The 27589-nt window shown below is 39.4% G+C and overlaps 1 protein-coding gene across 1 annotated transcript in view; it reads left to right on the top strand.

Moving 5' to 3' along the window:
* The window catches only part of ADAMTS2 (ADAM metallopeptidase with thrombospondin type 1 motif 2), a 1744160-nt gene that overhangs the window by 1121941 nt on the left and 594630 nt on the right, over positions 1-27589 (top strand). The window contains exon 9 of the mRNA XM_078653324.1: positions 12656-12788. Within this exon, the coding sequence (XP_078509450.1) occupies positions 12656-12788 (133 nt within the window). The remainder of the gene's footprint in view (positions 1-12655; positions 12789-27589) is intronic.

Here is a 27589-nt window from a genome sequence, read left to right as displayed (position 1 = left end):
CAACGATAGTTGTCTCAACCAAATTCCTTGGTATCACATTGGATAAATATCCAAACATGCGAGCACACATCAACACAATGGCAAAAAACCCGCTCATTTTCATCTGAATTACCTCAGAATACTCAAGCCACTCATCGATTCCGGGGATCTGAAAATGGCAGTACAGGAATGGGTCATATCAAGAATTGGATATGGAGGTACAACTCTATCAGTACTCCCTATAATCTCAACAGCTCCCCTAAAAGCCTGTCCCAATGCAGCAACTAGACTTATAACGGGAACAAAAAAATTCGACCACATCACCCCACATCTGAAAGCACTGGCTACCATACGAGGCAAGAATAGAGCTAAAAATTGCATGTATCACACACAAGGCAATACACCATAAAACTCTGCATTACCTAGCACAGAAAAATGCGCTATCTGGAGGCACTAGACCCTCAAGGGGATCGGAGGATTTTCTACTGAAACCAGCATTCTTCTGTAAGAAAAAAACTTGCGATAGAGCGTTCACTGGAGCTGCACAAAGGATTTGGAATTCGCTCCCACCAAATATCAGAAGAATCACCTATGCTCCACGATTCAGAAAAGAAACTAGGGGCCAGATGTAGGTAAATCTATTTTACCGACACTTAAATACCGAATTTTACCGATTCGGTATTTAAGAGTCGGTAAAATAGATGTACCGAGATGTAGGTAAATCCAGATGTGGATTTACCGATTCTTTAAAAGTCGGTATTTACCGATTCGGTAAATACCGACCTGTAATGCTCCATTCATTCCTATGGGCTTTGAAGCCCATAGGAATGAATGGGGCATTACAGGTCGGTATTTACCGATCGGTAAATACAGATTTTTGGCAAGGGTGCAGGGGGTGTCACTTTGACACCCTCTAGCACCCCCAAAAAAGGTTCGGGGGCCATATGGCAGGCATACCTGCCCTAAGGGCAGGTCTGCCTGTCATATGGCACAGGTGTGCATGCACACATTTGCATGCACACCTGAATCGGTATTTCACCATCAAATTGAATTTGATGGTAAAATACCGATTTCTTAGGCCTTGTGGGACTCATGAGAGTCCCACCTACATATCGATTTTACAGATTCTGTAAATATACCGGTCGGTAAATTTACCGACCGGTATATTTACAGATTCTGTCAAATTACAGGTCGGTAAATTTACAGAACGGTAAATTTACCGATTCTGCCCCCTACATCTCAAATTCCTTTTACCGGTCGGTAACGGCCGAATTCGGCCGTTACCGACCGGTAAAACCCTACCTACATCTGGCCCTAGATCCTTTCTGATGGGTAAATGTCTCACATAACGATCAATGTGTTAACATAAGAATACTATAACAAGCTTGGATATAGAAGAACTCAGGAGTGGTCCTATCTTAAACTTAAATACGACATGACAATCTGGATTATAATCTAATGATTTATATTATTCTTCATTATATTTGTTTTGTGTATGGATAAATATATGCTAATGTTAGTGGAATACAAAGACAGGTTCTTGTTGTGAAAGAATTGTGATATCTGCTGATATTGAAGGTGGTTGAAATGTAAAGCGCTCTGACACCCAAACTTTGGGTCTAGTTCACGCTATAGAAAATAATGAATAAATAATGCAACATAGCACAACACAACATAACATATGACATAACAACATAATAAAATAACAAACCATGACACATAGTAATGAGTCAGTAATGCTGGCTTTACTTGATGACCTGACGTGCCTAACAGACAGTGATGGTGTGTCACCTTGTAGATATTATTGGATCTCTCAGTTTGACATCATCAACAGTGACGTCTTTTTTGTGGGCAGAGGGCAGTAGGCATTGTTGCTATAGCTTTGGCCTGTTCCCCTCTGTTTGTTAGAGTAAAAACAATCTATTTTGTCCTACCATGTAATGCATCTGAAGTTAACCTTGAGCATGGGGACCCTCAGGAGTCATCTCTATCCCCACCTTTTTAATCTGTGCATGCATGATGATTTAATATTCTGATGGTACAAACTGAATGCATACTTTAAAAATTTTAAATTTTGAAATGTTTTAGGACCACACAAAGAGAGAGAGAGAGAGGATATGTGATCTGAAAAACTTGGATAAAAAATTGGTTTTGCTGCTGATTGTTTCAGTCCAGAGTAGAACAAATATTGTTCTTTACAAAGACAAAGAATAGTAATTTTTTTAGACTGCTTTGAGCAATAGCTTTTCTTGCAGTTTTAATTGGGATGTACTGCAGTTCTGTGATGGACACATGAATGGACATGATGAGTGTCCACAGAATGCAAAGCAGTATTTCTGTATCAGTGCCAGCAATGGCATTCAGACATTGTTTAGTAATTGATGGTTCAGTAGAGCACATCAAGATAATTGGATCAAATTTATTGAATGGCACACTATGCCACTGACACTGGACTATTCTGATTAGAGCTAGGTTCTAGTAAGTATTGTTGTATTTGACGTAGTATACTTCGGCTACATCTATGTTGATAAATAATAAGGCCCCATAAATTGAAAATAAATGGCTTCTAGTTGGAATGACTATTACTAGTTTCGTAGTAATACAAAGGGCAAATCTGGGGTTTTCATCACTAAATCTGTAGCAGGCATTGCTGCAAAGTCAGCCTGTAAACTCTTTCACGCCTGACTTGCTTCTCCCTATAAAGATATTCTTGTTCATTATAAGGGGTTGTGACTTCACCGACCACGAAACCACTAGAACGGCTCATATAGCACCCACCTTAGAAAACAGTGTACACCCTTAAAAAATCTCAATAACTCCTGAATCAATGAGTGGAATTTTATCTGCAGAGTGGGTTGGTAGGGGGGAGGGCGTGCATAGAGGAAACAAGAGAAGGTCAAAGGTCATAAACTGAACAGAATGAAGATCATTCCATAGTGTCCTCAGCTGTAATCTTGACATTGGTAGCTTGAACACCACTACAGCCATGTGTCCCTGTGGTTTCAGCCACTATCTCACTGGAAGTAAATGGTTCGGCATGGCTTTTGACACCATTTTCCTCAGAGTGTTATCTCTTTATTCTGGAAGGAAAACTCTATTAAGGTCTATGCAAAATCATGCTCCCATGATGGTTAAAATCATGGAAAAGAGAATCTTCCACCTTGCTGAATTCAGAAGAAACCTTTGAAGTTGAACACAGTTGCACACCACTACCATCTCCTGAAGTAGCTGATCCCATGATGGAGCATGCAGGAGCCAAACATCTATATAAGGATAAGTTCCTAACTCCTGTAGGTGAAGTGAGGTTAACAACGGAGCTACCATATTTGTAAAAACACGGAGCTGTCTTTAGGCGTAGCAGGACTCAAATTGAAAATATTTCCTCTACACACAGAAGCATAGATACTGCAGGTGAGTGAAAAAAATTGGGGCATGATAGTATATACCATGGTGATCCAAAGTGCTCATTACGTGCCCCTTGGTCACCAACAGAATTACCTTCTGCAACATTAAATGGAAGAGTCTTTACAAATATGTTGAGGGTCTTCAGATTCAACAGTATCCAAAAGCCCCCTGTTGAATTCTCCATCCGATAAACTATCCAATAAACCCCTTGCCTTTTCCTGCCTGTGGTAGTATTGAAATAGCTTCCTCTATCTCCTGGAAAAGTAATTTCTCCTTTTTCAATGGCCACAAAGTCGGTCCTATTCCAGACTTCAATGGTAAACTCACAAACTCTATCCCATATTCCTCTTTGATGATTTGGAGAACCCATTCATCTGAGGTAGATGCTTTCCAAACTGGAAGAAAGTGATGAATTCTGCCTTCAACTATCTACTCTTGGCCAGGTACCATATAGTCAGGATCTCAGAATACTTTGGGACTTGGACTTCTTTTCCCCAACATTCTTTGGATTAAACTTATCCTCTGGTTACTGCTGCTGTCTAAGCGAGGGCTGACTAAAAGAAGATCTCTTCTTGTGATTTAAAAGCAGAGGAGGGCTGCTTGAAATAAGAAAAGTGCTTCTTTTGTATAAAAATGAATTGAGTTTTTCTTCTCAATCGATCCAAAGAGCTGAGAACCTTCAAAAGGCAGTTTTAATGCTGCAGCTTTCTGAGCCACATATGTGCGCCAATCCTGTAGCACCAAAATGCGCTTAGCCATAGGCAAGCACCACTAGATAGTCATTGCCCTGATAACATCAAAAGAAATGTCTGGTTTGTATTCTCTTTGTGTTTCAATACTCTCCAGCAAAGAACAGTGAGGGGAAGCTTCTATAAACTTAAACACATCTTTAAAGTCTGATATCAAAGACTGAGAGACATAGGTTTCATAACTGCCAGCTCTAAGCACCAAATGACCCTCTGAATAACTTTTGTTAAGTGCAAAACCAACTTTCTTATCCATTTTGTTCTTGATATACTCCTCAGTCAGAGAACTTGTGCCCAACAGAGTAGCCACAAAAGAGCCAATAGGAATGTAACCTGGTAGTGTCTTCTGCATATCAGCTAGAGGGTACAGTTCTGCCATGAAATGAGGCAGCATAATCTATCTGGATCTTTCTACTCCATCTTCAATACCGCCATGATATTGGTGTTACCAGGAAAATCCAACTGAGAGGTATTCTGGAAATGCCTTAAGATATTGCTTGATGAAGTCTCTAGAACCTCCTCTTGAAAAAACATGTTACCCTTCACATGGAGAGCTCACCAGGCACCATATTATTTGCAATATATTTTCCTTCTGCTCTTCAGAAACATACCCCTCCTTCTCTGAATCTGAAGAAGTACTCAACACAAATTCTCATATTTGTCTGGAGTGGGACCCTTATCAGATTTCATCTCAAACAGGATTTCTTTTATCAAGCGCTTTAACCATTCATCCTCATTTTCCTTAGCACTCTTTTTGGGTGGAGGAGGGGAGGAAGACGAATCAGTTGAGGAAGTAGAAACAACATGCTTTGTCTTCCAGGAATGCTTCCCCATTTTACTGCACCCAGATGCACAGACAATATATATTAAAGCAAAGCAATTGGCAGCTTAAGATTTCCAAACAAGCTCAAAGGCTCTATGGGGACATAACTCCTTCTTTTAGTTTCCATTTAACTCAGCTTCCCCCGAATATACGCAGAGAAAAAGGAAAACCACCGCACATGCACAATCTTGAAAGTATTCATGCATGTCAAACAACTGGGAAGACCAATGCTGTTTTCACTAATCTCCTCAGCCGCCTCCAATCAATCCCAGACAGACTAGATGCTCTGAATGGCAACCAAACACTTCTTTCATAAACACTTCTTTCATAAACACTCCTCTCTCTAAAAGCCTAGCAGGCACAGAGAGAGACTGGAATCAAAGAAAAAAACTGAAGCCCTGCAAGAGTCTGTGACCACAAGCAAATGCCCCAACGCAGCGGGAAATGACATACTTCTCACCCATTTCTCTGTAAGCCAGAAAAAAGAATATTTAGGATCCAGCCTTCTATGGAGGGGCAACATTACTTGCATTCATATTATTTTCTATCTTGGGAGGAGGATTCACCTCATCAGTGATGAATGAAACAAGGACAGGAGGATGTGGGGGTAATAGAAATTAGTTTCTGGGTAAATGACGTGTGGGAAAACTGAGTTACCTGAGGTAGAGGGGATTCAAAGGTTAGAGGGCCACCAGTCAGGAGCACAAAGTAGAGGAGGGCTGCTGATGATAAGCTGTTCAGTTTTGTTTGAATTACATTTCAGGGAGAGCTTTTCATCCACTTAAATGCCTTTGATAGACAATTTCTAAAATTGTATTGGATGAGCCTGCTGAGAATGAGTTAGTTCTTCTATTGCATACTTCATGAGGGACAGTCTGTACAAGTGCATTAGGGCAGTGAGTGGGGTTATGTAATGGTAAAAAAGCGTGGGGATAAGAAGGGAGCCCTGCGGCCCTCACAGTTAGGAGGTTTCGATAAAAGTCCTTTTTCCCCCTTCCCTAACACTGGCTCTCTCCTTTTGATTTTCATTCATGGGTAAAATCTACCTGCATCCTAATCTGCAACAGTAGTCAGGACCCTTGCACTTCTCTGTAGCAGGCCGTGGGTTCAGGCTGTTATTGTCTCAATGTCCTCCATTCTCTCTTTCTTGACTTAGCCAAGTCTCAGAATAGCCTTGAGAGGAATTGCTAAACAGAACCTTCTGTTTATGTGGGCCATCAAAATTGTAACCCAAGAAGAGAGGTAGAATTTTGCTCCATGTTATATGCTTATGGTCGATCATGCTCCCCGCTCATGAAATTGCTTTGCTTCCTGTAAAGTGTGGATACTAACATTGTAGAGCTTTCAACAAGGTAACCCTGCCCAGTGACATGTACCCCTTCCTAGATAACTATTTAGTGGGACCACTTCCCAGAGGTGAGATTAGATTATTTACATAAATGCCTCTGAATGACAGAACGTTCTCTCACACTTTGAGATCGTTGATGGAGACTGCCATGCTCTGAAGTATACATGCTTCTGCATACAGGCATGTGCATGGTGCAGTTTGTTGTTGATATTTCCATGGTCCTGTGTCTCTCGCTTCTTCCTTATTTAGGATCTTAGGTTGCTTGTATTCCAGTTCAGAGAGGATCTGGTTTGGTAATTCTGGCAGGACTGTTCCTATTAGGACTGGACCAAAGCTGATGTGCATATGGCTGGGTCTAATTTGAAGTGGCATGTGGGCAAAAAAAAAGATGGGTTGAAATGCTACACCAAGTGATTGGCAGTGATTATACTATTTGCTAGCATTCCTCCCATTGCTTTTTGTGTGTCTGATAAAAAGGGGTTGAACTCTGAGGATCCCACAACACATCTTACTGTAAAGAAACTAAACACGGCAATGAATAGAATGTAAAATCAAATTGTATTTCATAGCACACAAACATTTGCCATCAGTAGCTCTCTGCTCCTAATAATATATACAAATGCACCCATGTTCTTGTTAGAAAATAGAAAAAGCAAACATTGATCAGTCACCATGTTCATACTCAAACAGAGATCAATCATCACTTTTCATTCACTTTTTGTCCGAACTTCTTCAGGGCTGAACAAAAATTAATAAATCGAAAATCTAAATTACATTGAGATCTTTGGCTAAAATACAAATACAGACCATAAGGTCTGAATTAAAATATATACTAAAATACTGGCTCCAATCCTAGAATTGGCATAGCATTAATCATGTATAATAATATTGAACAATGCATGCAATGATTACTGCATTAGTGCAATATTTGAAATTGGGGTTCTTCAATTCTGAAATCAATATTTATTTATGCCCTATGTATACATTCATTGGGAGTGTATTAATATGATCAATGGTGTCTAAAGTGACAATGCCCGAAAAAATTAATTATACAAAAATTCATGAATAGTAATGCAGAATACCGATCTGCATCTTGAGTCAAAGTTACATTGATTAAATATGAGGTATCAGTTAACATGGAAAAAGTTGATGCTGACATAAAAAACGATACATTCATTTATATGACAGAAATCATGCCTGTATTCACTAATTCACACGTTGTGAACACCACTTCAACCCTGGGTCACAAATACTTTGTTAGGCAAGCACTGAGGCCTAGGCCCGAGGTTATTATTTGATAGATCACAGGTGGGGTGGCACGTAACCAGCAGACAAACGCATGGACAGGAAACCTTACATCAATCCCACGGATAGGTGCAGCAACACTGGAATGGTCAAGGGAGATTGGCCTCAATAAAGCACACATGGCCGAACTGGATATGTGCTCCTAAAACACCATAAAGTAAGATGCCACATAGGTTAGGAACATATAGCCAATCAGAGCCCAGCAAATAGAGTGATCACATGCTCTCCATGCTGAATATCCAGACAAGTTACTCACTGGGCGCATTGTGTCCACGCAAGGTTGAGGCCCATCTGTATTATAGACTAGACAATAAATGTAGACTCCAAAGGTAGCAACTTACATGCCTCACCATACAAGGAGCGCCAGAAATCTTTATTACTTATGATTAACTGTATATAAGAAAGTCTCATTTCGATTGTAAATTGAGACAGTCCTCAAACCCTGCGCCTGTAACTGTTCTCCCGACTGCACTGTTTAATTATTTCAAATTGTATATAGTTGATATCAAGCAGATACTGACCTAAGGTTTCATGTTTTGATGCCTATGTTTTTATACTTCAAATGAGGGTATTGTTATTGATTGGAAACTGTATTTTGCAAAACGTTGACATTGTGTAGATACTATTTCATTGTAGCTTTTTCACCTGTGCGCAACCTTTCATATGTATTGCCATCTGTGTTTTTTAAATGTTCATATTGAATTGCTGATGTATCTATATATAGCGCTGAGCTCATAAACATAAACCACGTACATTTGTACCCATGATCAGAGCAAAACAAAGACTCCCCAAAAAGAGTTGTCATATTTTTGCCACAGAACTACCAAAATTATCTTGGATTCCCCATTAAAACACATGGAAACCAGGTTCCCCATACAGGCAAAGAAACGTCAATTTTTTACCAAGAATGTCACGCAACCACGAAGGCACATATATTTCCCTGGCCTAAGAAGGGAACTTTTGGCACTAACGCAATTGAACGTAAGATAACACATGTACAAACTAAATACACATATCAAAAGAGAGACTATAAAGAGGCATTATTAGAGTTATGGGACATCTTCGAAGAGGCCAAGTCGATAACCCTCCACTACCGATAGCGAGCAAGGTGTCAGCACATAACCCACCATATGCAGGAATGGAGGTGCTCATGCCAGCTCCTGCACTAGGATATTCCAACCCACTAATAATAGGAGCTGCCGTGCCTCCCACCGAAAGACACACAGTTAGGTCTAAGCATGAGAAACTAACAGGCCAGTATGCCAAGACAATTCCAGCGCAACCCAAGTCCATTGAAAAAGTCCCCAAAAGTTTGACCCCCGTATACCACGTCCAACACATAGAACCTCAGAAGCATGGAGAACATGCACTCCCACTGATTTGAGTGAACATGCATGAATGACAGGAAGATTTGTGGCAGTTCTAGACAGTGACACAGCAATATGGGGTGAAGATGAGGGTGAGGCTACAGGATTTGCCAAGGTGGCTGAGGAAATAACAAAGAGCGAGTTTGAGGGTGAAGTCCGGCCAAAAAGAACATCGCATAGCTGAGAGTGAAGGAGGCAAACTAGATGGAATGAGGAAGAAAGGTGTGAGCTGAGGCAAGCAAGTGAAAAAGTACACACCCAGGAAGCACAGTGATTTGCCAAGGTGGCTGAGGAAATAACAGAGAGCGAGTTTGAGGGTGAAGTCCGGCCAAAAAGTACATCGCATAGCTCAGAGTGAAGGAGGTAAACTAGTTAGGACGAGGAAGAACAGTGTGAGCTGAGGCAAGCAAGAGAAAAAGTAAACACCCACAAAGCACAGTGAGAACACAGAGCAGTGCACTCTTCATATAAGGTAAGTGGGGGCTAGGTACAGGGCACTGAACAGGGAAGAAACTGAGGCACTCAATCAACATAGGAGAGGGGCTGACCAGGTAATAAGAGACCAAGGCAACCTGTTACTAACCCAGGCATGAAGCAGGAAAAATAACATGGTGCCTTTGCATGCACACAACGGGAGCAGTGATGAGGATGCATGCTGCTCCACACGAGTTCACCACAAAGGAGAGTTAACCCCAAGAGAAGAAAGAAAGTGAGATTTTTGCCCACCCGTTCTTCCACCTATTAGCCTGCTGGACTGAGGAAAAGGACCGATATGATAAACCTTGGCTGAAGAGGACATGGCTATAGCGGAGGACTGCATCTGACATGGAGGAGGATATCCCAAGTGATCCTTAGCAGACTAGAAACAATACATGAGCGAGAAACACATCAAACTGGCCCATTTTGCATATTGAAAAAGACACAAAGATACCCAAATTGACACATCTGGTAGCTTGTACAGTCCAAACTAGTCCAAGTCTACTCAAGCGACGGAAAGAAAGCAGCGACCGCTTGCACTGTGCATGGTGCCGTTCACGATGATTGCACGGTGAGGACAAACACCCGACACTGACAATCAGAGCGAATAGCTTTTATCTAACGCACATCCCCACTTGCGAAGCTCCGCGCGTGGCAGAGTTTTTTTGCACTTAGCGGAGTTTTTCATAGCAGAACTCCGCGAACTCGGCCCAGCCGTACTATTGAATAAAGAGGCAGAGTAAGACAAATGATTGTGTCAATAAAGGTTCTTGGTAATTCGGTGACTAGGGGCCAGATGTAGGTAATTCCTATTTACCGACTCTTAAATACCGACTCATACCGAATCGGTATTTAAGAGTCGGTAAATAGGAAGGAGGCAGATGTAGGTAAGAAATTACCGAATATGTAAGAGTCGGTATTTACCGAATCTGTAAATACAGATTCGGTATTTCACATTGATTCCTATGGGCCTTGAAGCCCATAGGAATCAATGTGAAATACCGATTCGGTATTTACAGATTCGGTAAATACCGAATCCTGCAAGGATGCAGGGGGTGTCACTTTGACACTCTCTAGCACCCCAAGTACAGGCATGTGTGCCATGTGGCACACATACATGCCCTAAGGGCATGTCTGTGTGTCACATGGCACAGGTGTGCATGTACAGATGTGCATGCACACCTGAATTCGGTATTTTACCACCCAATAGGATTGGGTGGTAAAATGCCGACTCTTATGGGCCTGTGGCACTCTTAGGAGTGTCACCTACATATGGATTTACAGAATCTGTATATTTACCGATTCTGTAAAATACCGAAGTGGTAAATTTACCGAATCGGTAAATATACCGATTTTGTAAATTCAGACCCACCTACATCTCAAAAGCCAAATACCGGTCGGTAACGGCCGAAATCGGCCGTTACCGACCGGTATTTGGCGACCTACATCTGGCCCTTGGCATTTTTCACACATTATTCCTCCTTCTGAATTGTGCATTTCAGTCCCCCCAACACTTATTCATATATAGAAAATGACCACCACAAAATGTTGAAGTGGCTACTTCTTAGCTTGTGCTATAATGTGTTTTGTGCAGCCTTCCCTGATCCAAATCTTGTAGACTTCTCTGAATGCAGAATCATAATTTCGAGGCACCCCTCAGTTGGCTCGCATCTGATTTTAGCTAATGGATAAACCCACAGGGCTCCCAGTGACCAAAGTCATGTAATTTACAAGACCCAGTGGGGTGGGATTGGAAATTTGCACCGCTGGAATGAGCTGTTACTCCTTACCTAATTGTTTACCATAGATTGAACAGAATTGAGATTCGTTGGGGCATTTTTAAAAGAAAATAGGTATCTGAGCTTCCATTTCTGTGACCAGCTGTCTCATATATGAATTAGTGAGTATGTCCAAATGTGCAATAGGTCACTGCTTAGCCCAATCTGAAGTGACACAGTTGAGTGTGTGCATCACATTCTGATATTAGTAATAATGTATTTGTGTTATTTCATCTCAAAACATCCCCCTCGGAACCCTTCTGTATCCATTGTTGTTTCACCATCTGGACCACCCAATGGCTCTTGACTTTAAAACCATTAAACAAAAGCATGGGAATAATGTATGTCAATTTCTAGTTTATTGAACATTAAATTGTATTCAACCTGCTATAGATATTTTTCCATAAAGACGCTGTCAGCCTTTTGCCTTTGTTCTCTGATAGTATTTAGCAAGACAGCTTTTGTTTACATCTGTGTTTTGTTGCAGTCTTTAGTTTATTTGTGAAACCGTTTCAAACCTCATTAAAGGTAAAAACATAACAAAAGAATGTGAACTTGATGTTCCCCTAGCAAATAGTTTGGAAACTACAGCACACAGCTAACATATTTCTTGCAATGGTAATCGTAGCACGAGTTAGGACCAGGCTATAAACACACTAAGCTTGACAAAAGTTTGTGGATGTTTCGCTGTAATTTAGGTGTGGAAAAAATGTAATGTGTGCTCTCTATTCTGTGAATATTCCACAAATCTCCAAAAAGTTCGAACATGTGCTACAAATATAGGAGCAAACCTGCTACATTGGATTTCCGAATTTTAGCTGGTCTTTTTTGTGAATCGACCTCAGAGACATCGTCAATATATTATTAAAATTAGCTACGATTTTAGGTGTTGCCTCCATGCTGCTGTATTGTGTTTTGGCAACTTCAAGTTAGCAGTGCAGTAAAACATACATGCACATACATACATATAATACAATAGAGTACAAAAGAATATAGAGCGCAAGCTTTTGGTTAACCCCTTTCAGCCATTTCCTGTTGGTATTTTTTAGTAGTTGCCTTTGGCTAGATAGGCTGAACTTAAACCATGGCACGCAATGAGAGGTTATATGGGGCTCTACGTGGTTCCTTGCTGTAACCTCTCCAATGTTGACCTTGACATGCTGCATGTGCATGCACAACAGTCATCTTGTAATAATTTAATTTTTTTTAAAGCCAATATGTCAGTGCCTAGTATCACATGGGAGACCAATTGACTTTGCCAAAGCTTGTTTCTTATTCAACCAATAGAAATATACTGTAAAATACCTGAAGCTTATGTTCTTTACGAGATCAAATACAAATTTAGTAAGACCTTTGCTAAATAAGTGAAAGAACCCCAAAACTGCCAAGGTATCACATTCATTGTACAACATGTTGGTCTTTTGCAGCTCCTACGACTGCCTCCGAGACGATCCATTTGATCATGATTGGCCATCCCTCCCTCAACTGCCAGGAATTCATTACTCCATGAATGAGCAATGCCGCTTTGATTTTGGTTTGGGCTACATGATGTGCACAGCTGTAAGTGGTTTATTTTTTATTTTGTATATATGCACCAGAATATCTGTTAAGAATTATCTGAAACCAATATTTACATTTTAAACCATATGGCGTTTTGTTGCTCCTTCAAAGTGCTTCACTATCTTAAGATGGGAGATTTTATGTTCACATCTCTGATTGTAAACTGTGATATAACAATCCTGCATTTTTTCATAGAGACAAGAAAATATTTATAAATCTTTTTCTTCATCAAGCAGCTTTGGAAAGTTGATGTAGGTACAATAATGGCTCCAGAGGTGAGCTTGTACGTGTTTTAGTCTGTTTTGCATGTTGTCTTTGTTCAGTTTGTTTACTTCATTTTCAGCCCATCGATATGGCAATAAGCAGCCAGCAAGTATTCATTTTTGTGTTTATTTGTTTTACATCTGAATTGATCTTTCAGCAACATGTGGTGCTAAACAGAGCCCCCTAAATAAGTAGCTGTTGAAAGATGATTTCACTCTTTGAGCAACGTAGTTATTGTTCTTCTTGAGATAAAAAACGGCCTTAAAGAAAATAAACACATTGGTAGACTTTTCCCACACTTTGACACTACTGTGTCACTGCTGTGAAGTTTTGTAAGTCTCTTTTTGCGTGGTCAAATGGAAGCTTTTAGGGCCCCATGTACAAAGGGAGAGGTCTCAAAAAGTGGTCAAAAATTACTCACCAACATTTTACGACCCATTTCTGATTTTGCAATGCAGTCTGTCCACCAGTAGGCCCCATTGCAAAATCTCTAGTTGCCAGGGGTCGCAGAACAACCTGCCTAATAATCATTAACTTGGCAGGTCACTGTTTGTGATTCAGTTCAAACACAGGGATGGTGACTTACAAGGACCTTCAGACCACCATCCCTGTGTTACAGTCTCAAAATTGCCCCTGTTTGGGACCACATATGGGGTGGCTCCCTCTGGGGTCACCCAACACAATTGGCAAGGGGAAGCTGTCCGACAAGAAACTCTTCTCCTTTGGGAAGATGGTCACTTATAAACGGTTTGCGAATAACCATGGATACATCGCATTCTAAATCACAATTAGAAGGGGATGCCTCTTTCATGCCCCTCCAAATTGCAGATTAGAAAGGGGTTGCAAAGCCCATTTTGTGAGTTGAAAATGCTTTTCTGACTTTCAAGTTGGGTTTAGTATATTTTTTTTGTTGTTGTTGTAAATCTTTTTATTGAAGATTCAAAGAGTAATACCAAAACAATATCATTTGTGAGGAAATGCATACATCAATAAGTATTGCAATCTCAAAAGATAAAATCTTGTATTAATGTAATTTTTATATAAAAAGAAATAGAAGGGATAAAAGAGTAAGAGGGGGAGTAAAAGGTAGTGGGAAATAGAACAGAGATGACGGATGGAGAAGAAGAGAGAAAGAGTCAATTAAGTTGTTGATGAGTGTGTGGAGGAAAACATAATTAAATGTAATTCAGATTTGATTCAGATAGATGTAACATCAATGAAGTAATAGTATAAATTCTATGTTCATCACATATAAAATTCCACCATACGTACATAACTTAGAAACATCTTTCCAACAAGAAAGTGTAACTTTAAAAGCAAGTGCAATAAAAAGACCAAATAACAAATATTTAGGAGTAATATGGGCAAATCCAGCCGCTAAAGAAACTAAGAAAACATTTTGGGAAAGTTAGCGGTATATAGAGTTTCAAAATGTATTAACATGAGAGCATAAAATAACAAATATGTTAGAGAACCAGTGCATGTGGAGCATGACCAATATAATGACCGATCTAAATTTGACCCATCTGTTGATGAGTCAAATTTAGAAATACATTCTGGAGCACTAACAACCCTATTGTAAATTTCTTTAAAAAATAGGCATTGAGTAATACTAGCAGCTTTGAAGGTATTGAATATCTTAAGCCAAAGTCTGTCCTAGAAACGTACGGTAAATTATATGAATAGATCTGCTTCCCGTAGTCATTTACAAGAACGTTTAATTCTAACATAAGTATATGACAAAAAAAATTTGATGTATAAAGTCGTTTTGGGAATAGGGTCTTGGTGGACAAAGTTTCAGAGGAATAGGTGGAAAAGAGGAAGGAGGGAGATGGTGCATGAGAAAAAAGGAATGGAGAGCAGAAGACATTAATTAGTATTCCTTTAAAAATGAATTAGGTGTGAAATATTGCTGCGATTGATCCTGAGAAAGCGATAATGTTACCCTTGTATCGAGAAGGCTGTGATGGCACCCGATGTGTTGTTAATTTTTTGTTCATGTGTTAATAAAAAGATTTATAAAAAAAAAAAAAATTAGGTAAGTGATATGGTGTTTGTAATTGAGATAAATGAACAATAGAATTGTCTATTATTAATTGGTGAACAAACATAATACCCTTTTTCTTCCAGTACTTGTAGTAAAAATATTTATGGCGAAATTTAAGAAATTAATTATACCAAATGATGAGGATAAAAAGCATTGGTGAAAATCAAGACTAGTAGAAAATAACGTATGAAATAAATGATGCAAATATTTTCAAATGGGATTTTTGAATATGAAAGTACAATTGGGCATGTGACGGATATCTTTGAATGAAAAAACATTCAATAAGGATTGGCCAAATGTGATCCAGCGTGGAGCAGGCACGTTTTGAAATGCAGAGTGGTAAAGCTTAAAATTAGGAAAGGATACGCTACTTTTATTTTTTGCCCGCTTAAGCTTAGAAAGTGTAATACAAGGATGTTTTTTATTTTGTAAAAATGTTCTACAAATATAGTCGATTTGTGCAAAATAATAATTAGGGATCTTAATGCTTAGCATAGATATGGTATAAAGAACATGTGGCCCTTTCATAATTTTAATTTCAAGTCTGCCCCACCCTGAAAAGTTCAAGGGAGACCAGGAGGAAAGTAATGTTTGTAATCTAGATTTTAATATTGCACAATTGTGGCTAAGTGTGTTAGATATGCTAGTGGAGAATCAGACACCCAGATATTTAATTTTGGAGTGCCACCATGTAAAATTAGTATTATTGAACATTTATTGATAACAAGAGAAGTGTAACAGTAACATTTCGGTTTTGAAAAAATGAAGTTTATATCCAGAAATAATATGGTCTAAAGTGGTCTTCTGTATGAAAGGATTCAGGGAGGTCAAGGGGTTGAACATATAAATTAGCACATCATCTGCATAGGCAGATAAGTTAACCTCTAGGGAATTTTGTTTTAATCTTGACATGAGTGGATTCCAATGTATTCCTTCAAAAAATGATTCTAGGTAAAGAACAAACACTAAAGGGGAAAGGGGGCAACATTCTCTAGTACCTCTATGTAAAGTAAAATAAAGAGAAAAACAGCCATTGACAAAAATGCTAGCTCAGGGGTTGGAATATAGTAATTTTATAAATGACATGAATTTTGGGCCAAAGGCAAACCAATGAAAATGGTAAACAAATATTGACAATTAATGCGGCCAAAAGCTTTTTCAGCATCTAGAGTGAGGCCTGAAAAGGAACAGTGCTCTTTCCAGCCAGCTCAAGAATGTTAGAGAACATCCTGGCATTGTATGCAGCAAGTGTGCCCTTAATAAAGCCGGACTGATCAGATTAAAAAAGAAGTGGCACAACAGTTTCAATGTGGTATACTAGGATCGTGGCATACATTTTGCAATCGGAATTGATCAATCAAATGGGTTGATATTTTTTTCTGAGTTTTTTCCTGAGTTTGGAGTCTTTATCAGGTTTAGGGATAATTCGAACTCAAAAGAAATGAGTTAAAAAGTTCTAACAATTTGGGGGCAAAAAATGCAGAAAAGGTGGAAATAAATTCAATTTGAGAATCCATCTGGACCAGGTGCCTTAGCTCTTTTCAAAGATTCAATTTAATTTAATCCAAAATCTATTGAAGCATAACCTTAGCTTCCTTAAATACATTTGAAAGGGAAGGAGGTTTAGGAAGTCCACTAAAAGCATGCTGTAAATTAGGCTCTCTTGAGGTAGTATTTTCTGTATAAAGTGTTTTATAATAGGATTGAAAGGTGTTGGAAATGTCAGAATCAGAAATGTAAGGGGTATTAGTAGATTCATTAAGAATGGGACCTATATTTTATTAATTCTGCCTTTATTTAGAAATAGTTATCAAGCATTTTGCAAGCTTTATTCTTACCTCCTTGGAATTTAGATTTAACCTTAAGCAAGATGTTACAAGCATCAACGGAAGCAAGTTTGCTGAGCTAAGATTTGGCTTTGATCAAGTCAAGTAATGTCAGGAAAGATTTGGAAGCAAAGTAAGTATGTCCAAGTGTTTTAATTTGTTGAAGCAAGGTTAGATATTGTGGGTTTAACTTTTTGTTCTTTCAAGCTGAATAAGCTTTAGTGAAAGCTTGGAATGAGGCATGGAAAGCATCCCAATTATTAGAAATGGGTGTATCACCAGATTGGTTGAATTTGAGAAATTCTCTAATGAAAGTAGTAGCCTTGGTTAAAAAATAAAATGTGTATCAGATATTAAGGAATTAATAAATCTTCATCCGTCAGTTTTCTAGTAAATGTAAATGTAAATGTTTTTGAGCTTGTAAAGCGCACTGCTACCCGTCCATAGGTTTCCTGGCGCTGTATAACTCTGGGGAACCCGTCCTGGCTTTCCCTGTGGGATGGTCCCTTGCTGGGAGTCCCCAAGGTGGAGCCAGGCATCCCCAGAATTGGTGGGGCCGTTGTGGAGATTAGGCAAGCTAATGCCCAGAGTTGCCGAGTGGAACCCCTGATTAGAGTAAGCACCGAAGCGAGAATTATCAAGTCCACTGACCAAGGTCCACGACCCTGCCGCGTCGGGAATTGAACCCTGGTCTCGGGCCGACTTCTGCTCTCGGGCCTGCTGCCTCTAACCAGTGAGCCACACTACTCCACTAGTCAGTATGAGATAAATCCAAGGAGGCAATTACTGGTACATGGCATGAGATGAAAACTGAAGTTTATTCTGATGATTGTATAGAAGGGAGTAAGAATTTACTAACTAAGATGTAATCAATTATAGACATTGTACAGTAAATTCATACTTATCAGGGTTACATGTTTTCCAAACATCAAACTATGGTTGAGAAGCAATCACCCATTGGAGAGCCTTATGAGATTTATCTGGGTTAAATTTGCATTTAGACTTCCTATCCGAAAAAGGCATGCAACCATTGTTTAAAGTTGCCCACCGCAATTATTTTGGAAGTAACAATATTAGCAGGCTTTACTTTAATTTAACACCAAAAACCAGGATCAAGTTTAACTGGGCCATAAATATTAAGGAGACATATTTATTATGAATAATGGCATCAACCAATACACATCCATCATTATTATCACAGTAAATGGATAAAACTAGGATGATCAGTGTTTTATGACAGAGAATAACAACATCCCCCTTGCGGTTGATAGCTGCAAAAAAAAAACCCTGACCAACTCATTGTTGTTTCAATGTAACCAAGTCAAGTCAAGCAAGCTTTATTCGACGATTGTCATAAAAGCATGTTCCATATATATAAAAGTACATGTATAAAAATCAGTAATTAAAACCAAGTTGAAATCCAGATTATAAAAATTCATAAAAATTCTAATAAAAATTCATAAGATACATAAATAAAATCATTCTATTTACAATACAAGTATGACAAATATTACTATGCGATAATTGATAAGGGTACTTGGCCTACGAGGTTACCCAATATATTATGCTTTCAGCAGCCGGGCTCTAATCGTCCATGCCCAACCTAGGAATTTCGCCACCGCTATATACACAAACATATTGGGACTAGTACGGATAATTCTAACTGCAATCATTCCTCTCCTCATTCCCAATAACCTACACATTGGGCGTAGCCACTTTTGGCGCGGGGACGCATACATTGGGCATACATTGGGCACTCAAACAGAAGATGGCCAATGGTTTCAGGAACATCCGAGCAAGCCGGACAAGCCACCTTGCCCACACTAGTCCATCTATTGGAGAATGCCCTTACCGGCAGGCTTCCCACTCTTAGCTGAAAGTAGAGCTTGCGGTCAAGGGGCTTCGTAATGACGTCCCAAAATTCCTCGAGTTTAGGGCAATCTTTGATTTCTAGAAATAAACCAGCCAAAGAGTGTAACCAATTCCACATCATTACAGTGAGTTTCCTGCAAAAAGGAGATTTGGGAGTTAAGCTTAGCCAATGAGAAAGTGCCTTTTGCCTTTTAACCGGATGACCAAGGCTACAGACGTTCCATGAAACAACGTCACACATATAGGATACACAAGGATAAGGGTACAGGTACATGGGTGACAACCTGAAAAAACGAAAAGGGGAACACAATGACACCATATATTAAAAACAAAATAATGTATGACTTAAGTGATCCATACTAATATTATAAAGAGAGAGCCTAAACCTTTGAGGCGGGTAATCTCAGTAACCACAGCACCAATCACAACACCCAATACAGCGTTGGAAAGGGCAGTTGCAGCAGAAGGACATAGGCTATGCAGACGGATAAAAATTGCAAAAAATCCGTACTATACTATCTATACTAGTGTAATAAAGGAAGAACTTTAAGCCTTTGAGGCGGGTAAACTCGGGAACCACAGCGCCAATCCACACACCCGATACACCGTTGGAATCGTCAGGGTGTGTAGATGGTTATAGGCTATATACATTTTTATAAAAACGTGATTTAAAAAATGTACAGTAAAAAAAAAAAGTAGTCCCTCCGAAGTAGCGCCGGCCGCGACGTGCGTGCTCACGTCAGGAGCGCAGGGAGGAGCGGCGTCCAGGAGCGCGACGAGGAGCAGCGGACATGGCGCGGGGGAGGAGCGATGACGTGAGGACCAGCGGACAGGCCAGTGGCGGTGCGAGCAGCGGACAGGCTGGAGGAGCGGCGGCTGAGGTAAGGGAGCGGCGGACATGGCGCGGGGGAGGAGCGGTGACGTGAGGAGCAGGGGACAGGCCAGCGGCGGTGCGAGCAGCGGACAGGCGGGAGGAGCAGCGGCTCAGGTAAGGGGACCCATGTCGGGGCAGGCGGGGGTCGGGGCAGGCGGGGGACAGGCCGGGCGGGGGCCCGGGCTACTGCACAATGTCGGGGCGGGCGGGGGTCGGGGAAGCCTGTTGCACCCGGACAAGGTCGGGACGGGCTGCTAGTAATATTATAAAGAGAGAGCCCAATTCTTTGAGGCGGGTAATCTCAGTAACCACAGCACCAATCACAACACCCAATACAGCGTTGGAAAGGGCAGTTGCAGCAGAAGGACATAGGCTATGCAGAAGGATAAACAAATGTATAAAAAATTGCAAAAAACTACATCATCCAGAAGGCCGAGGGCCAAAATAACATCAAACAGGAAATGATGTAATAATGTGACTCACTATATTGAGACTGAGAGCCTGGAGCCAAATTGATCGTGAACAAGGGATATGCTATCCCGAAACGCGTAGATCTGTGCCTGCCTGCTTGAGAAACTCCATGCTGTGAGGATTAAATAAAAAAGCACATAAGTGAAGACAAACGAAAGTTCGTCCCGTTTTTCTCCCAGCTGGGGGAATTGGTTGTGGATTTAAATGCGGCGTGGCTCTGCCACGGTGTTTTACGAACCGGCGAGAGAGCGCTGCAAATTCTGGCGAAAAGGAACCGAGGGGTATCAAAATATATATATATATATATATATATATATATATATATATATATATATATATATATATATATAATATATATATATTTCCTCGCAATTTACCCTGTCGCAGGGGGAGCACTCAAGAGCTGGTGCTGTCAGCGGGACCAAGGCAGTGTCCCGTTGTAATATTACCACAATTTCGAGATCGAAAATGACAGCACTCCACTTCAGGAAAACTTTTCAACAGCGTTTTATTTTCACAGCTGCGATTGCCTACGCGTTTCGAACGTGTCGTTCTTGATCACGGTCTCTAGTCAAACAGTGAGTCCCTTTTCACTTTTGCTTTATAAACATGAATTTTACACGCAATGCATTGTGGGCATTGTAGTTGAATTGACGTCATTCAACCCATATACACAAACAGTTAGTGTAACAATTGACTTAACATTTTTTTTTTAATTTTTAAGTAAAGTACATCATACTGAAGTAAAGTCAAATTAATGTCGATATTGCTCTAATGACATTATGTGGACTAAGTGCCCATTGTTGCCCTGCTAACAGTGTTTTGTGACTATGGTATGTTACATGTAAGTGATTACTTCCTAGTATATTCGTGGTGTAGCGGCATAGAGTGAGCCCTATGTGCCGATTTATGTGCAGTGTTGTGCTGTGAATGAGTTCACTTATTTATTATTTATTATTTATTATTATTCGCTACACCACGAATATACTAGGAAGTAATCACTTACATGTAACATACCATAGTCACAAAACACTGTTAGCAGGGCAACAATGGGCACTTAGTCCACATAATGTCATTAGAGCAATATCGACATTAATTTGACTTTACTTCAATATGATGTACTTTACTTAAAAAAATGTAAAAAAAATGTAAGTCAATTGTTACACTAACTGTTTGTGTATATGGGTTGAATGACGTCAATTCAACTACAATGCCCACAATGCATTGCGTGTAAAATACATGTTTATAAAGCAAAAGTGAAAAGGGACTCACTGTTTGACTAGAGACCGTGATCAAGAACGACACGTTCGAAACGCGTAGGCAATCGCAGCTGTGAAAATAAAACGCTGTTGAAAAGTTTTCCTGAAGTGGAGTGCTGTCATTGTCGATCTCGAAATTGTGGTAATATATATATATATATATATATATTACCTACTGGCGATAGCCAGTAGGTATATATAGTTAGGATTGTTTTCCATAGGGAAATTGCAACATTCTATTGGGAATAACTTTGGCGCCGGTTGAGGAATCTTCCTGAAATTTTTCCTAAGTTTGCCTCGCGGCGCTCCGCTCCTTCCCTGAAAGTTTGGGGGGGATTCGTCAAGCGGGGGCCGAGATAAAAGGGGGGTCCCAAAACGTGTTTTCTCATGTTAATTTCCATAGGGCGGTTGGACTCACTTTTAGCCCGAACGGCTGAATGGTTTTCCACCAAACTTGGCAAAATTGTAGGGACTGGTAGCCCGATGTGCCTTTGCTATGTCTCAAGATATGTGTTCCAGTGGTTTTTACGAAAATTAACTTTGAAAAAATATATATTGGGCTACATTGGGCTATATATATGTTAGAGCCCAAATGTAGCCCAATGTAGCCCAATGTAGCCCAATGTAGCCCAAAGATGGCCACCAGAGACAAAAAAACACAAATGTAGCCCAAATATCAGCCAGATGTAGCCCAACTATAGCCCAATGACAGAATGTCCCAGAGTGTTCTAAAGAACAACTAGAGCGCTAACAGTCTTACTTATGACAAAAGTATGGCACACCTGAAGTCATCTTGATTGGAATAAAGTGTTAACACTTAAAACATTTAATTTGCAAAGGAACAAAATGAGGGGATTCATTTTGCCATAGAAATTATGATTAGTGCTGAAGAAAGAAAAATTAGGGCACATTTTGAGTGACTTCTCAAATCCTCTTATATTTCATTAAAAAAAATTCTGATATGCAGTCTCCCAAGATGGCCACCAGAGACAAAAGAGCCCAAATGTAGCCCAAATATCAGCCAGATGTAGCCCAACTAGAGCCCAATGACAGAATGTCCCAGAGTGTTCTAAAGAACAACTAGAACGCTAACAGTCTTACTTATGACAAAAGTATGGCACACCTGAAGTCATCTTGATTGGAATAAAGTGGTAACACTTAATACATTTAATTTGAAAAGGAACAAAATAAGGGGTTTCATTTTGCCATAGAAATTTTATATATATATATATATATTCACTGAAAAAAACATAGGTTACACACCAGTTATAGTTAGGAATTAGCATTTAAAAAACCTTTGAAATTCACTGAAAAAACCATAGGTTTCACACCAGTTATAGTTAGCTGGAAATTTTACTCGCATAAAACAATTGAAATTCCCACGTTATAGTTAGTTGGACTCACTATAACTTGCACGTCTGCAATGCACTGCTGATGACGTCACATATTACATCACTCATGCATATATTTAAATATTTAAACATTACTCGCTAATATATGTATTCACTAAAATACACTTAATAAGCCAGTTAACCAATCAATTTTTTTTTTAAAAACACTGAAAAAACCACAGGTTTCAGGCCTTATATAGTTAGGAATTAGCATTTAAAAAACCTTTGAAATTCACTGAAAAAACCATAGGTTTCAGGCCTTATATAGTTAGGAATTAGCATTTAAAAAACATTTGAAATTCACTGAAAAAACCATAGGTTTCAGGCCCTATATAGTTAGGAATCAGCATTTAAAAAACCTTTTTTACTGATGACATCATCCACGTGACAATCACATACACCTTTTCATACACTATTACAATTTTTCATCACTGTTTGTAAAATACAGAGTATCATATTTAAATCCATTGTCACAGCAATGCAAGTATCTAAAAATCCACTCAGTGATTTATAGATGTATACACACATCTAATCACTTACCTATGGATTCACTCATACATGCTGTCAATGAACAATAGAACACTATCAAAAATACTTATACATCTATATCGACATTAAACAACAGCACACATCCTATTCACATATGAAGTCATCCTACTCACTTATGCAAACAATGGATCATACTTACATATTTACTTAGCAAAACACTTATACAAACACCACTTCTTCTATTCATTTAGATAGTAAGTCATGCTTAGTGAATTATAAAATCATTATTACAAGTATACAGTTATCCATACAGTCACTCACACAATCATTGTGTCTTATGTATACTTATTTATATACAACAACTGACACATACACTGCCTTTTATTTTTCTAGTTTGTTGGACCTGTACCTTTGAGAAATATATTTGCTCATCACCACACCCATAAAGAGATTCCCTCACCCAAACTGTTAGAACATGTAGTTTTAACTTCATATATCTACTGAATCAACTATTCACACATCTTTGGACAGTCACACACCCCCCACCGAACCACACACACTTTCACACTACCATACAAATACTCAGTTAACTAATCAATAACTAATATAGACTTTCACATAGCTAGTAACCAACTGTAGAATCAGTTTACACAACAACTGACAATGTGATACAGATATTCACACAGTTTAGTCACTATCCACTATATTTAGTGAGACATTATAAATTGGTCAAGTAAACAGTCAATTACACTGCTACTAAATCCTCCATACAAATATTTATTTATATATATCCACTCATTCTTCAATGTGAATTGCTATATATATAATGCATATTTAAATAACGAAGCAAACCACATTCACTGGATGATGTCATCAGTGATGTCATCAGTGATGTCATTTGAGATGTCATCAGTGATGTCACTGACCATGCCATGAATGATCTAATATGTGACATCATCAGCAGTGGATTGCTGGTGCGCGAAATATAGTTAGTACAACTAACTATATAGGAGCAATTTCATTGGTTTTGTATGAGTAAAATGTCCAGCTAACTATAACACCACTAAAACTTGTAGTTTTTTGAGTGAATTTCAAAGGTTTTTTTAAAAACGAATTCCTAACTATATAACTCCTGAAACCTATGGTTTTTTCAGTGAATTTCAAAGGTTTTTTTAAATGCTAATTCCTAACTATATAAGGCCTGAAACCTATGGTTTTTTCAGTGAATATATATATATATATATATATATATATATATATATATCCACAAAGAACTCCTTGGAAACGCATTGGAAACGCAGGAGACAGACCACAGGACCAGATATTAGATTTCTCCGCTTATTTGCTCAGTTCAGTGAAAGAGTGCATTACGCGTTTCGGGCTCCCTGAGCCCTTGTTCACATGCAACATTTGTTTGTACGTTTTCTATTTTTATAGTGCCCAATTTTCCCAAGTATAGCCACCACTCAAAATGGCGTGCAACCGGATAACTCGAGTCATTGTGTAGAATTGCCCGCAAATGCTGGAGGATCCTGACGTGCACCTGTTTGCTAGTACTTCCAATATAATTTAAGCCACAAGTGCACGTCAGGACATATACCGCAAATTCAGTTTTACATGTATATTGACCTACAATAGGTATTGCGGTCTCACTGAATGGGGTAAGATAATGGGTCTTATTAACCCCAAATTTGCAGGCCCTACAACTAGAGCATTTACGGAATCCACCAACTGTCTGCATCCAATTGGCTTTTTGCTTGAGTTCTGGACATGGCTGGTCCAGAACAGCTCCCATGTTGCGCGCCCTACGGAAAGTTATTGTTGGTTTGGGGGGCAACAAAGCTCCTAAAACTGAATCCGACATTATGATGGGCCACTTTTTAGTAATGATTTTCCTAATTGAGTTCTCCTGGTCACTGAATGCTGTAATAAACCTAGGGCATGATTCGTTCTTGGTTTCATCATTAGACGAAGATTCTTTTGTAACAGGATTGACCAGAAATAAACTGTCTCGAGGTCTCAAATTTGCTTTTTTCAAAGCCTGATCAAAAATCTTTTTAGAGTAACCTCGTTCCCTTAGTCTGATTTCTAGATCCCTTACACAGTTAGTATAATCTTCATTTGTGCTACAGATCCTTTTCAATCGAAGGATCTCTCCGTAGGGGATACTGTGGATGGTGTGCTTAGGATGAAGGCTGGATGCGTGCAGGGTGGTGTTCCCTGCGGTAGGTTTCCTGAATATTGTCATTGGAATTCTATTGTCACTGTCAATATACACCTTGACATCTAGGAACTCTACCTCTTTTTTACTCATATGAGAGGTGAATTTAAGGTTCAAATGATTGACATTGATGTCATTGACAAAGGCAATAGCCTCCTCCATTTCACCCTGCCATACAATAAACACATCATCAATGTATCTGAGGTACTTGATTATTTTTTCATCCACCCATGTTTTGTGCGTCCTATTGAGGACCTGCTCCTCCCACCAGCCTACGTGTAAACACGCATAGCTGGGTGAGAAGCAGGCCCCCATCGCTACACCTCGCATCTGACGCTAAACATCCTTTTCAAAGGCAAAAAAGTTGTTACACAGACACCACTCAATGAGACTTAAAATGGCCTTATTGTGTTCATAGGAATGTGCAGGCCTGCGACTCAGAAAGTGTTTAACAGCGTTCAAACCGTCAGTATGGGCTATGCTGGTGTACAATGACTCAACATCTAGCGTCATTAACACCATATCATCCTGCCATTCCACTGTTTCCAGTTTTGTTAAAAAATCGGTAGTGTCTCTTACATAACTTGGAAGTAGTTTTACAGGTTCTTGCAAGAAAAAGTCTATGTATTGACCCACTTTCTCACCCATGCTGTTAATTGCTGAGATGATTGGTCTCCCAGATAATGGTGAGGTACCTTTATGAATTTTAGGGATAAGGTAGAAGACAGGCTGAGTGGGGAATTCATTATACAAGTATTTAAACTCCTCCCCTGAAACCTTCTCTTCTCCATTTGTTGAGCAACTTGTAAAGATTATCCTTGGCTTGTCCATATTCTTTATTACTAGACTTGATGTAACATTAGCTATCGTGCAGCTGTCTATGGGCTTCAGTAATATAGTCAGATTTTGGCCAAAGGACCAAGTTGCCACCCTTATCCGCTGTTTTTATTACTATATTTGGATTGGTGCCTAGCCTCTTCATCAATGCAAAATAATTTGCCCGTTGCTGACTGAACTCTTGTCTCTTGTTTCTGTTAACTTTCTTATAAAGTGTTTTTACCTCTGAAATCACACAGTCATGAAAGGTGTCTATTGCATCCCTAGTCATTAATGCTAAAAAATCAGACTTGCCTTTGTATGGGGTTAATCCTGCACCTTTCTGTATCATATTAATTTTGCCCAATCGTCGTTGAGTTGAGATCTCTTCATCTTGTGGTGCCAATTGAGAATCCGATGTCGTATTTAAATCATGTAAGTCCAAAAATAAGGGGACGTCAGCTGCCACTATCTCAGGAGCCCCTGAGACTGTGGCTGCAGTACAAGTGTTCGGGACAGTTTTCAATTTCTGTAATGTGAAGAACTTTTTGAGTTTGAGTTTCCGTATATAACAGAATACGTCAACACGGGTTGGCGCATATTTAAAAGACTGTGCTGGACAGTAATTGAGGCCTAATGACAGTAGTTGTTCTTCCGCCTTTGTCAGAACAACATCCGAAAGGTTGATAATGGAATTGTTCACTGTTGTTTCTTTTTCCGCCAACCTTGTGGCTTCTTTTGCTGAATTTTTTTGCTTTTGTTTCCGTCGTCTCTCGCGTCTTCTTGAATTCCGACGTTTCCGACTAAGTTCTTTTGTCGTGGTCGGAGTGTTGACAGTCTTTCTGATACTAAAAAATCAAGCTCCTGCTCTATATTGAAAATTGTCTCCGGTTGTTGTTGAGTGTATGACACTATACTTGAAACACTGGATGCACTTGAAAGGGTATTAGATTCCACTGATGTTGTACTCAGCGTATCATCGTTGTTTCTGCCACTCGCGCCTGTGCTTGCGTTTGTTTCCACAACTGTTATTGTTTGTTGTTTGCTACCCTTTCCCATATATTGTTGTCGTTTTGTATTATTGTATTTTCGTGCAAACGTGAATATTTGGCCATTAGCATAATCTGCTTGGTCCCGTGCGAATTTACTTATTTTCCTTACTTTGATTCTATACCCATGTTTTTTCAGTCTTTCCAACATTATGTCTTTTAGCTTTTTCGAAGTTTCAGTTTCCGTGATTTTATCAATATCCTCTTGGATTTTCTCGATAG

The sequence above is a fragment of the Lissotriton helveticus genome, chromosome 7 (genome assembly GCF_964261635.1).
Source record: "Lissotriton helveticus chromosome 7, aLisHel1.1, whole genome shotgun sequence".
Classification (NCBI taxonomy): domain Eukaryota; kingdom Metazoa; phylum Chordata; class Amphibia; order Caudata; family Salamandridae; genus Lissotriton; species Lissotriton helveticus.
Note: the sequence above shows the minus strand (reverse complement) of the source record. Positions and strands in the feature narration are given on the sequence as shown.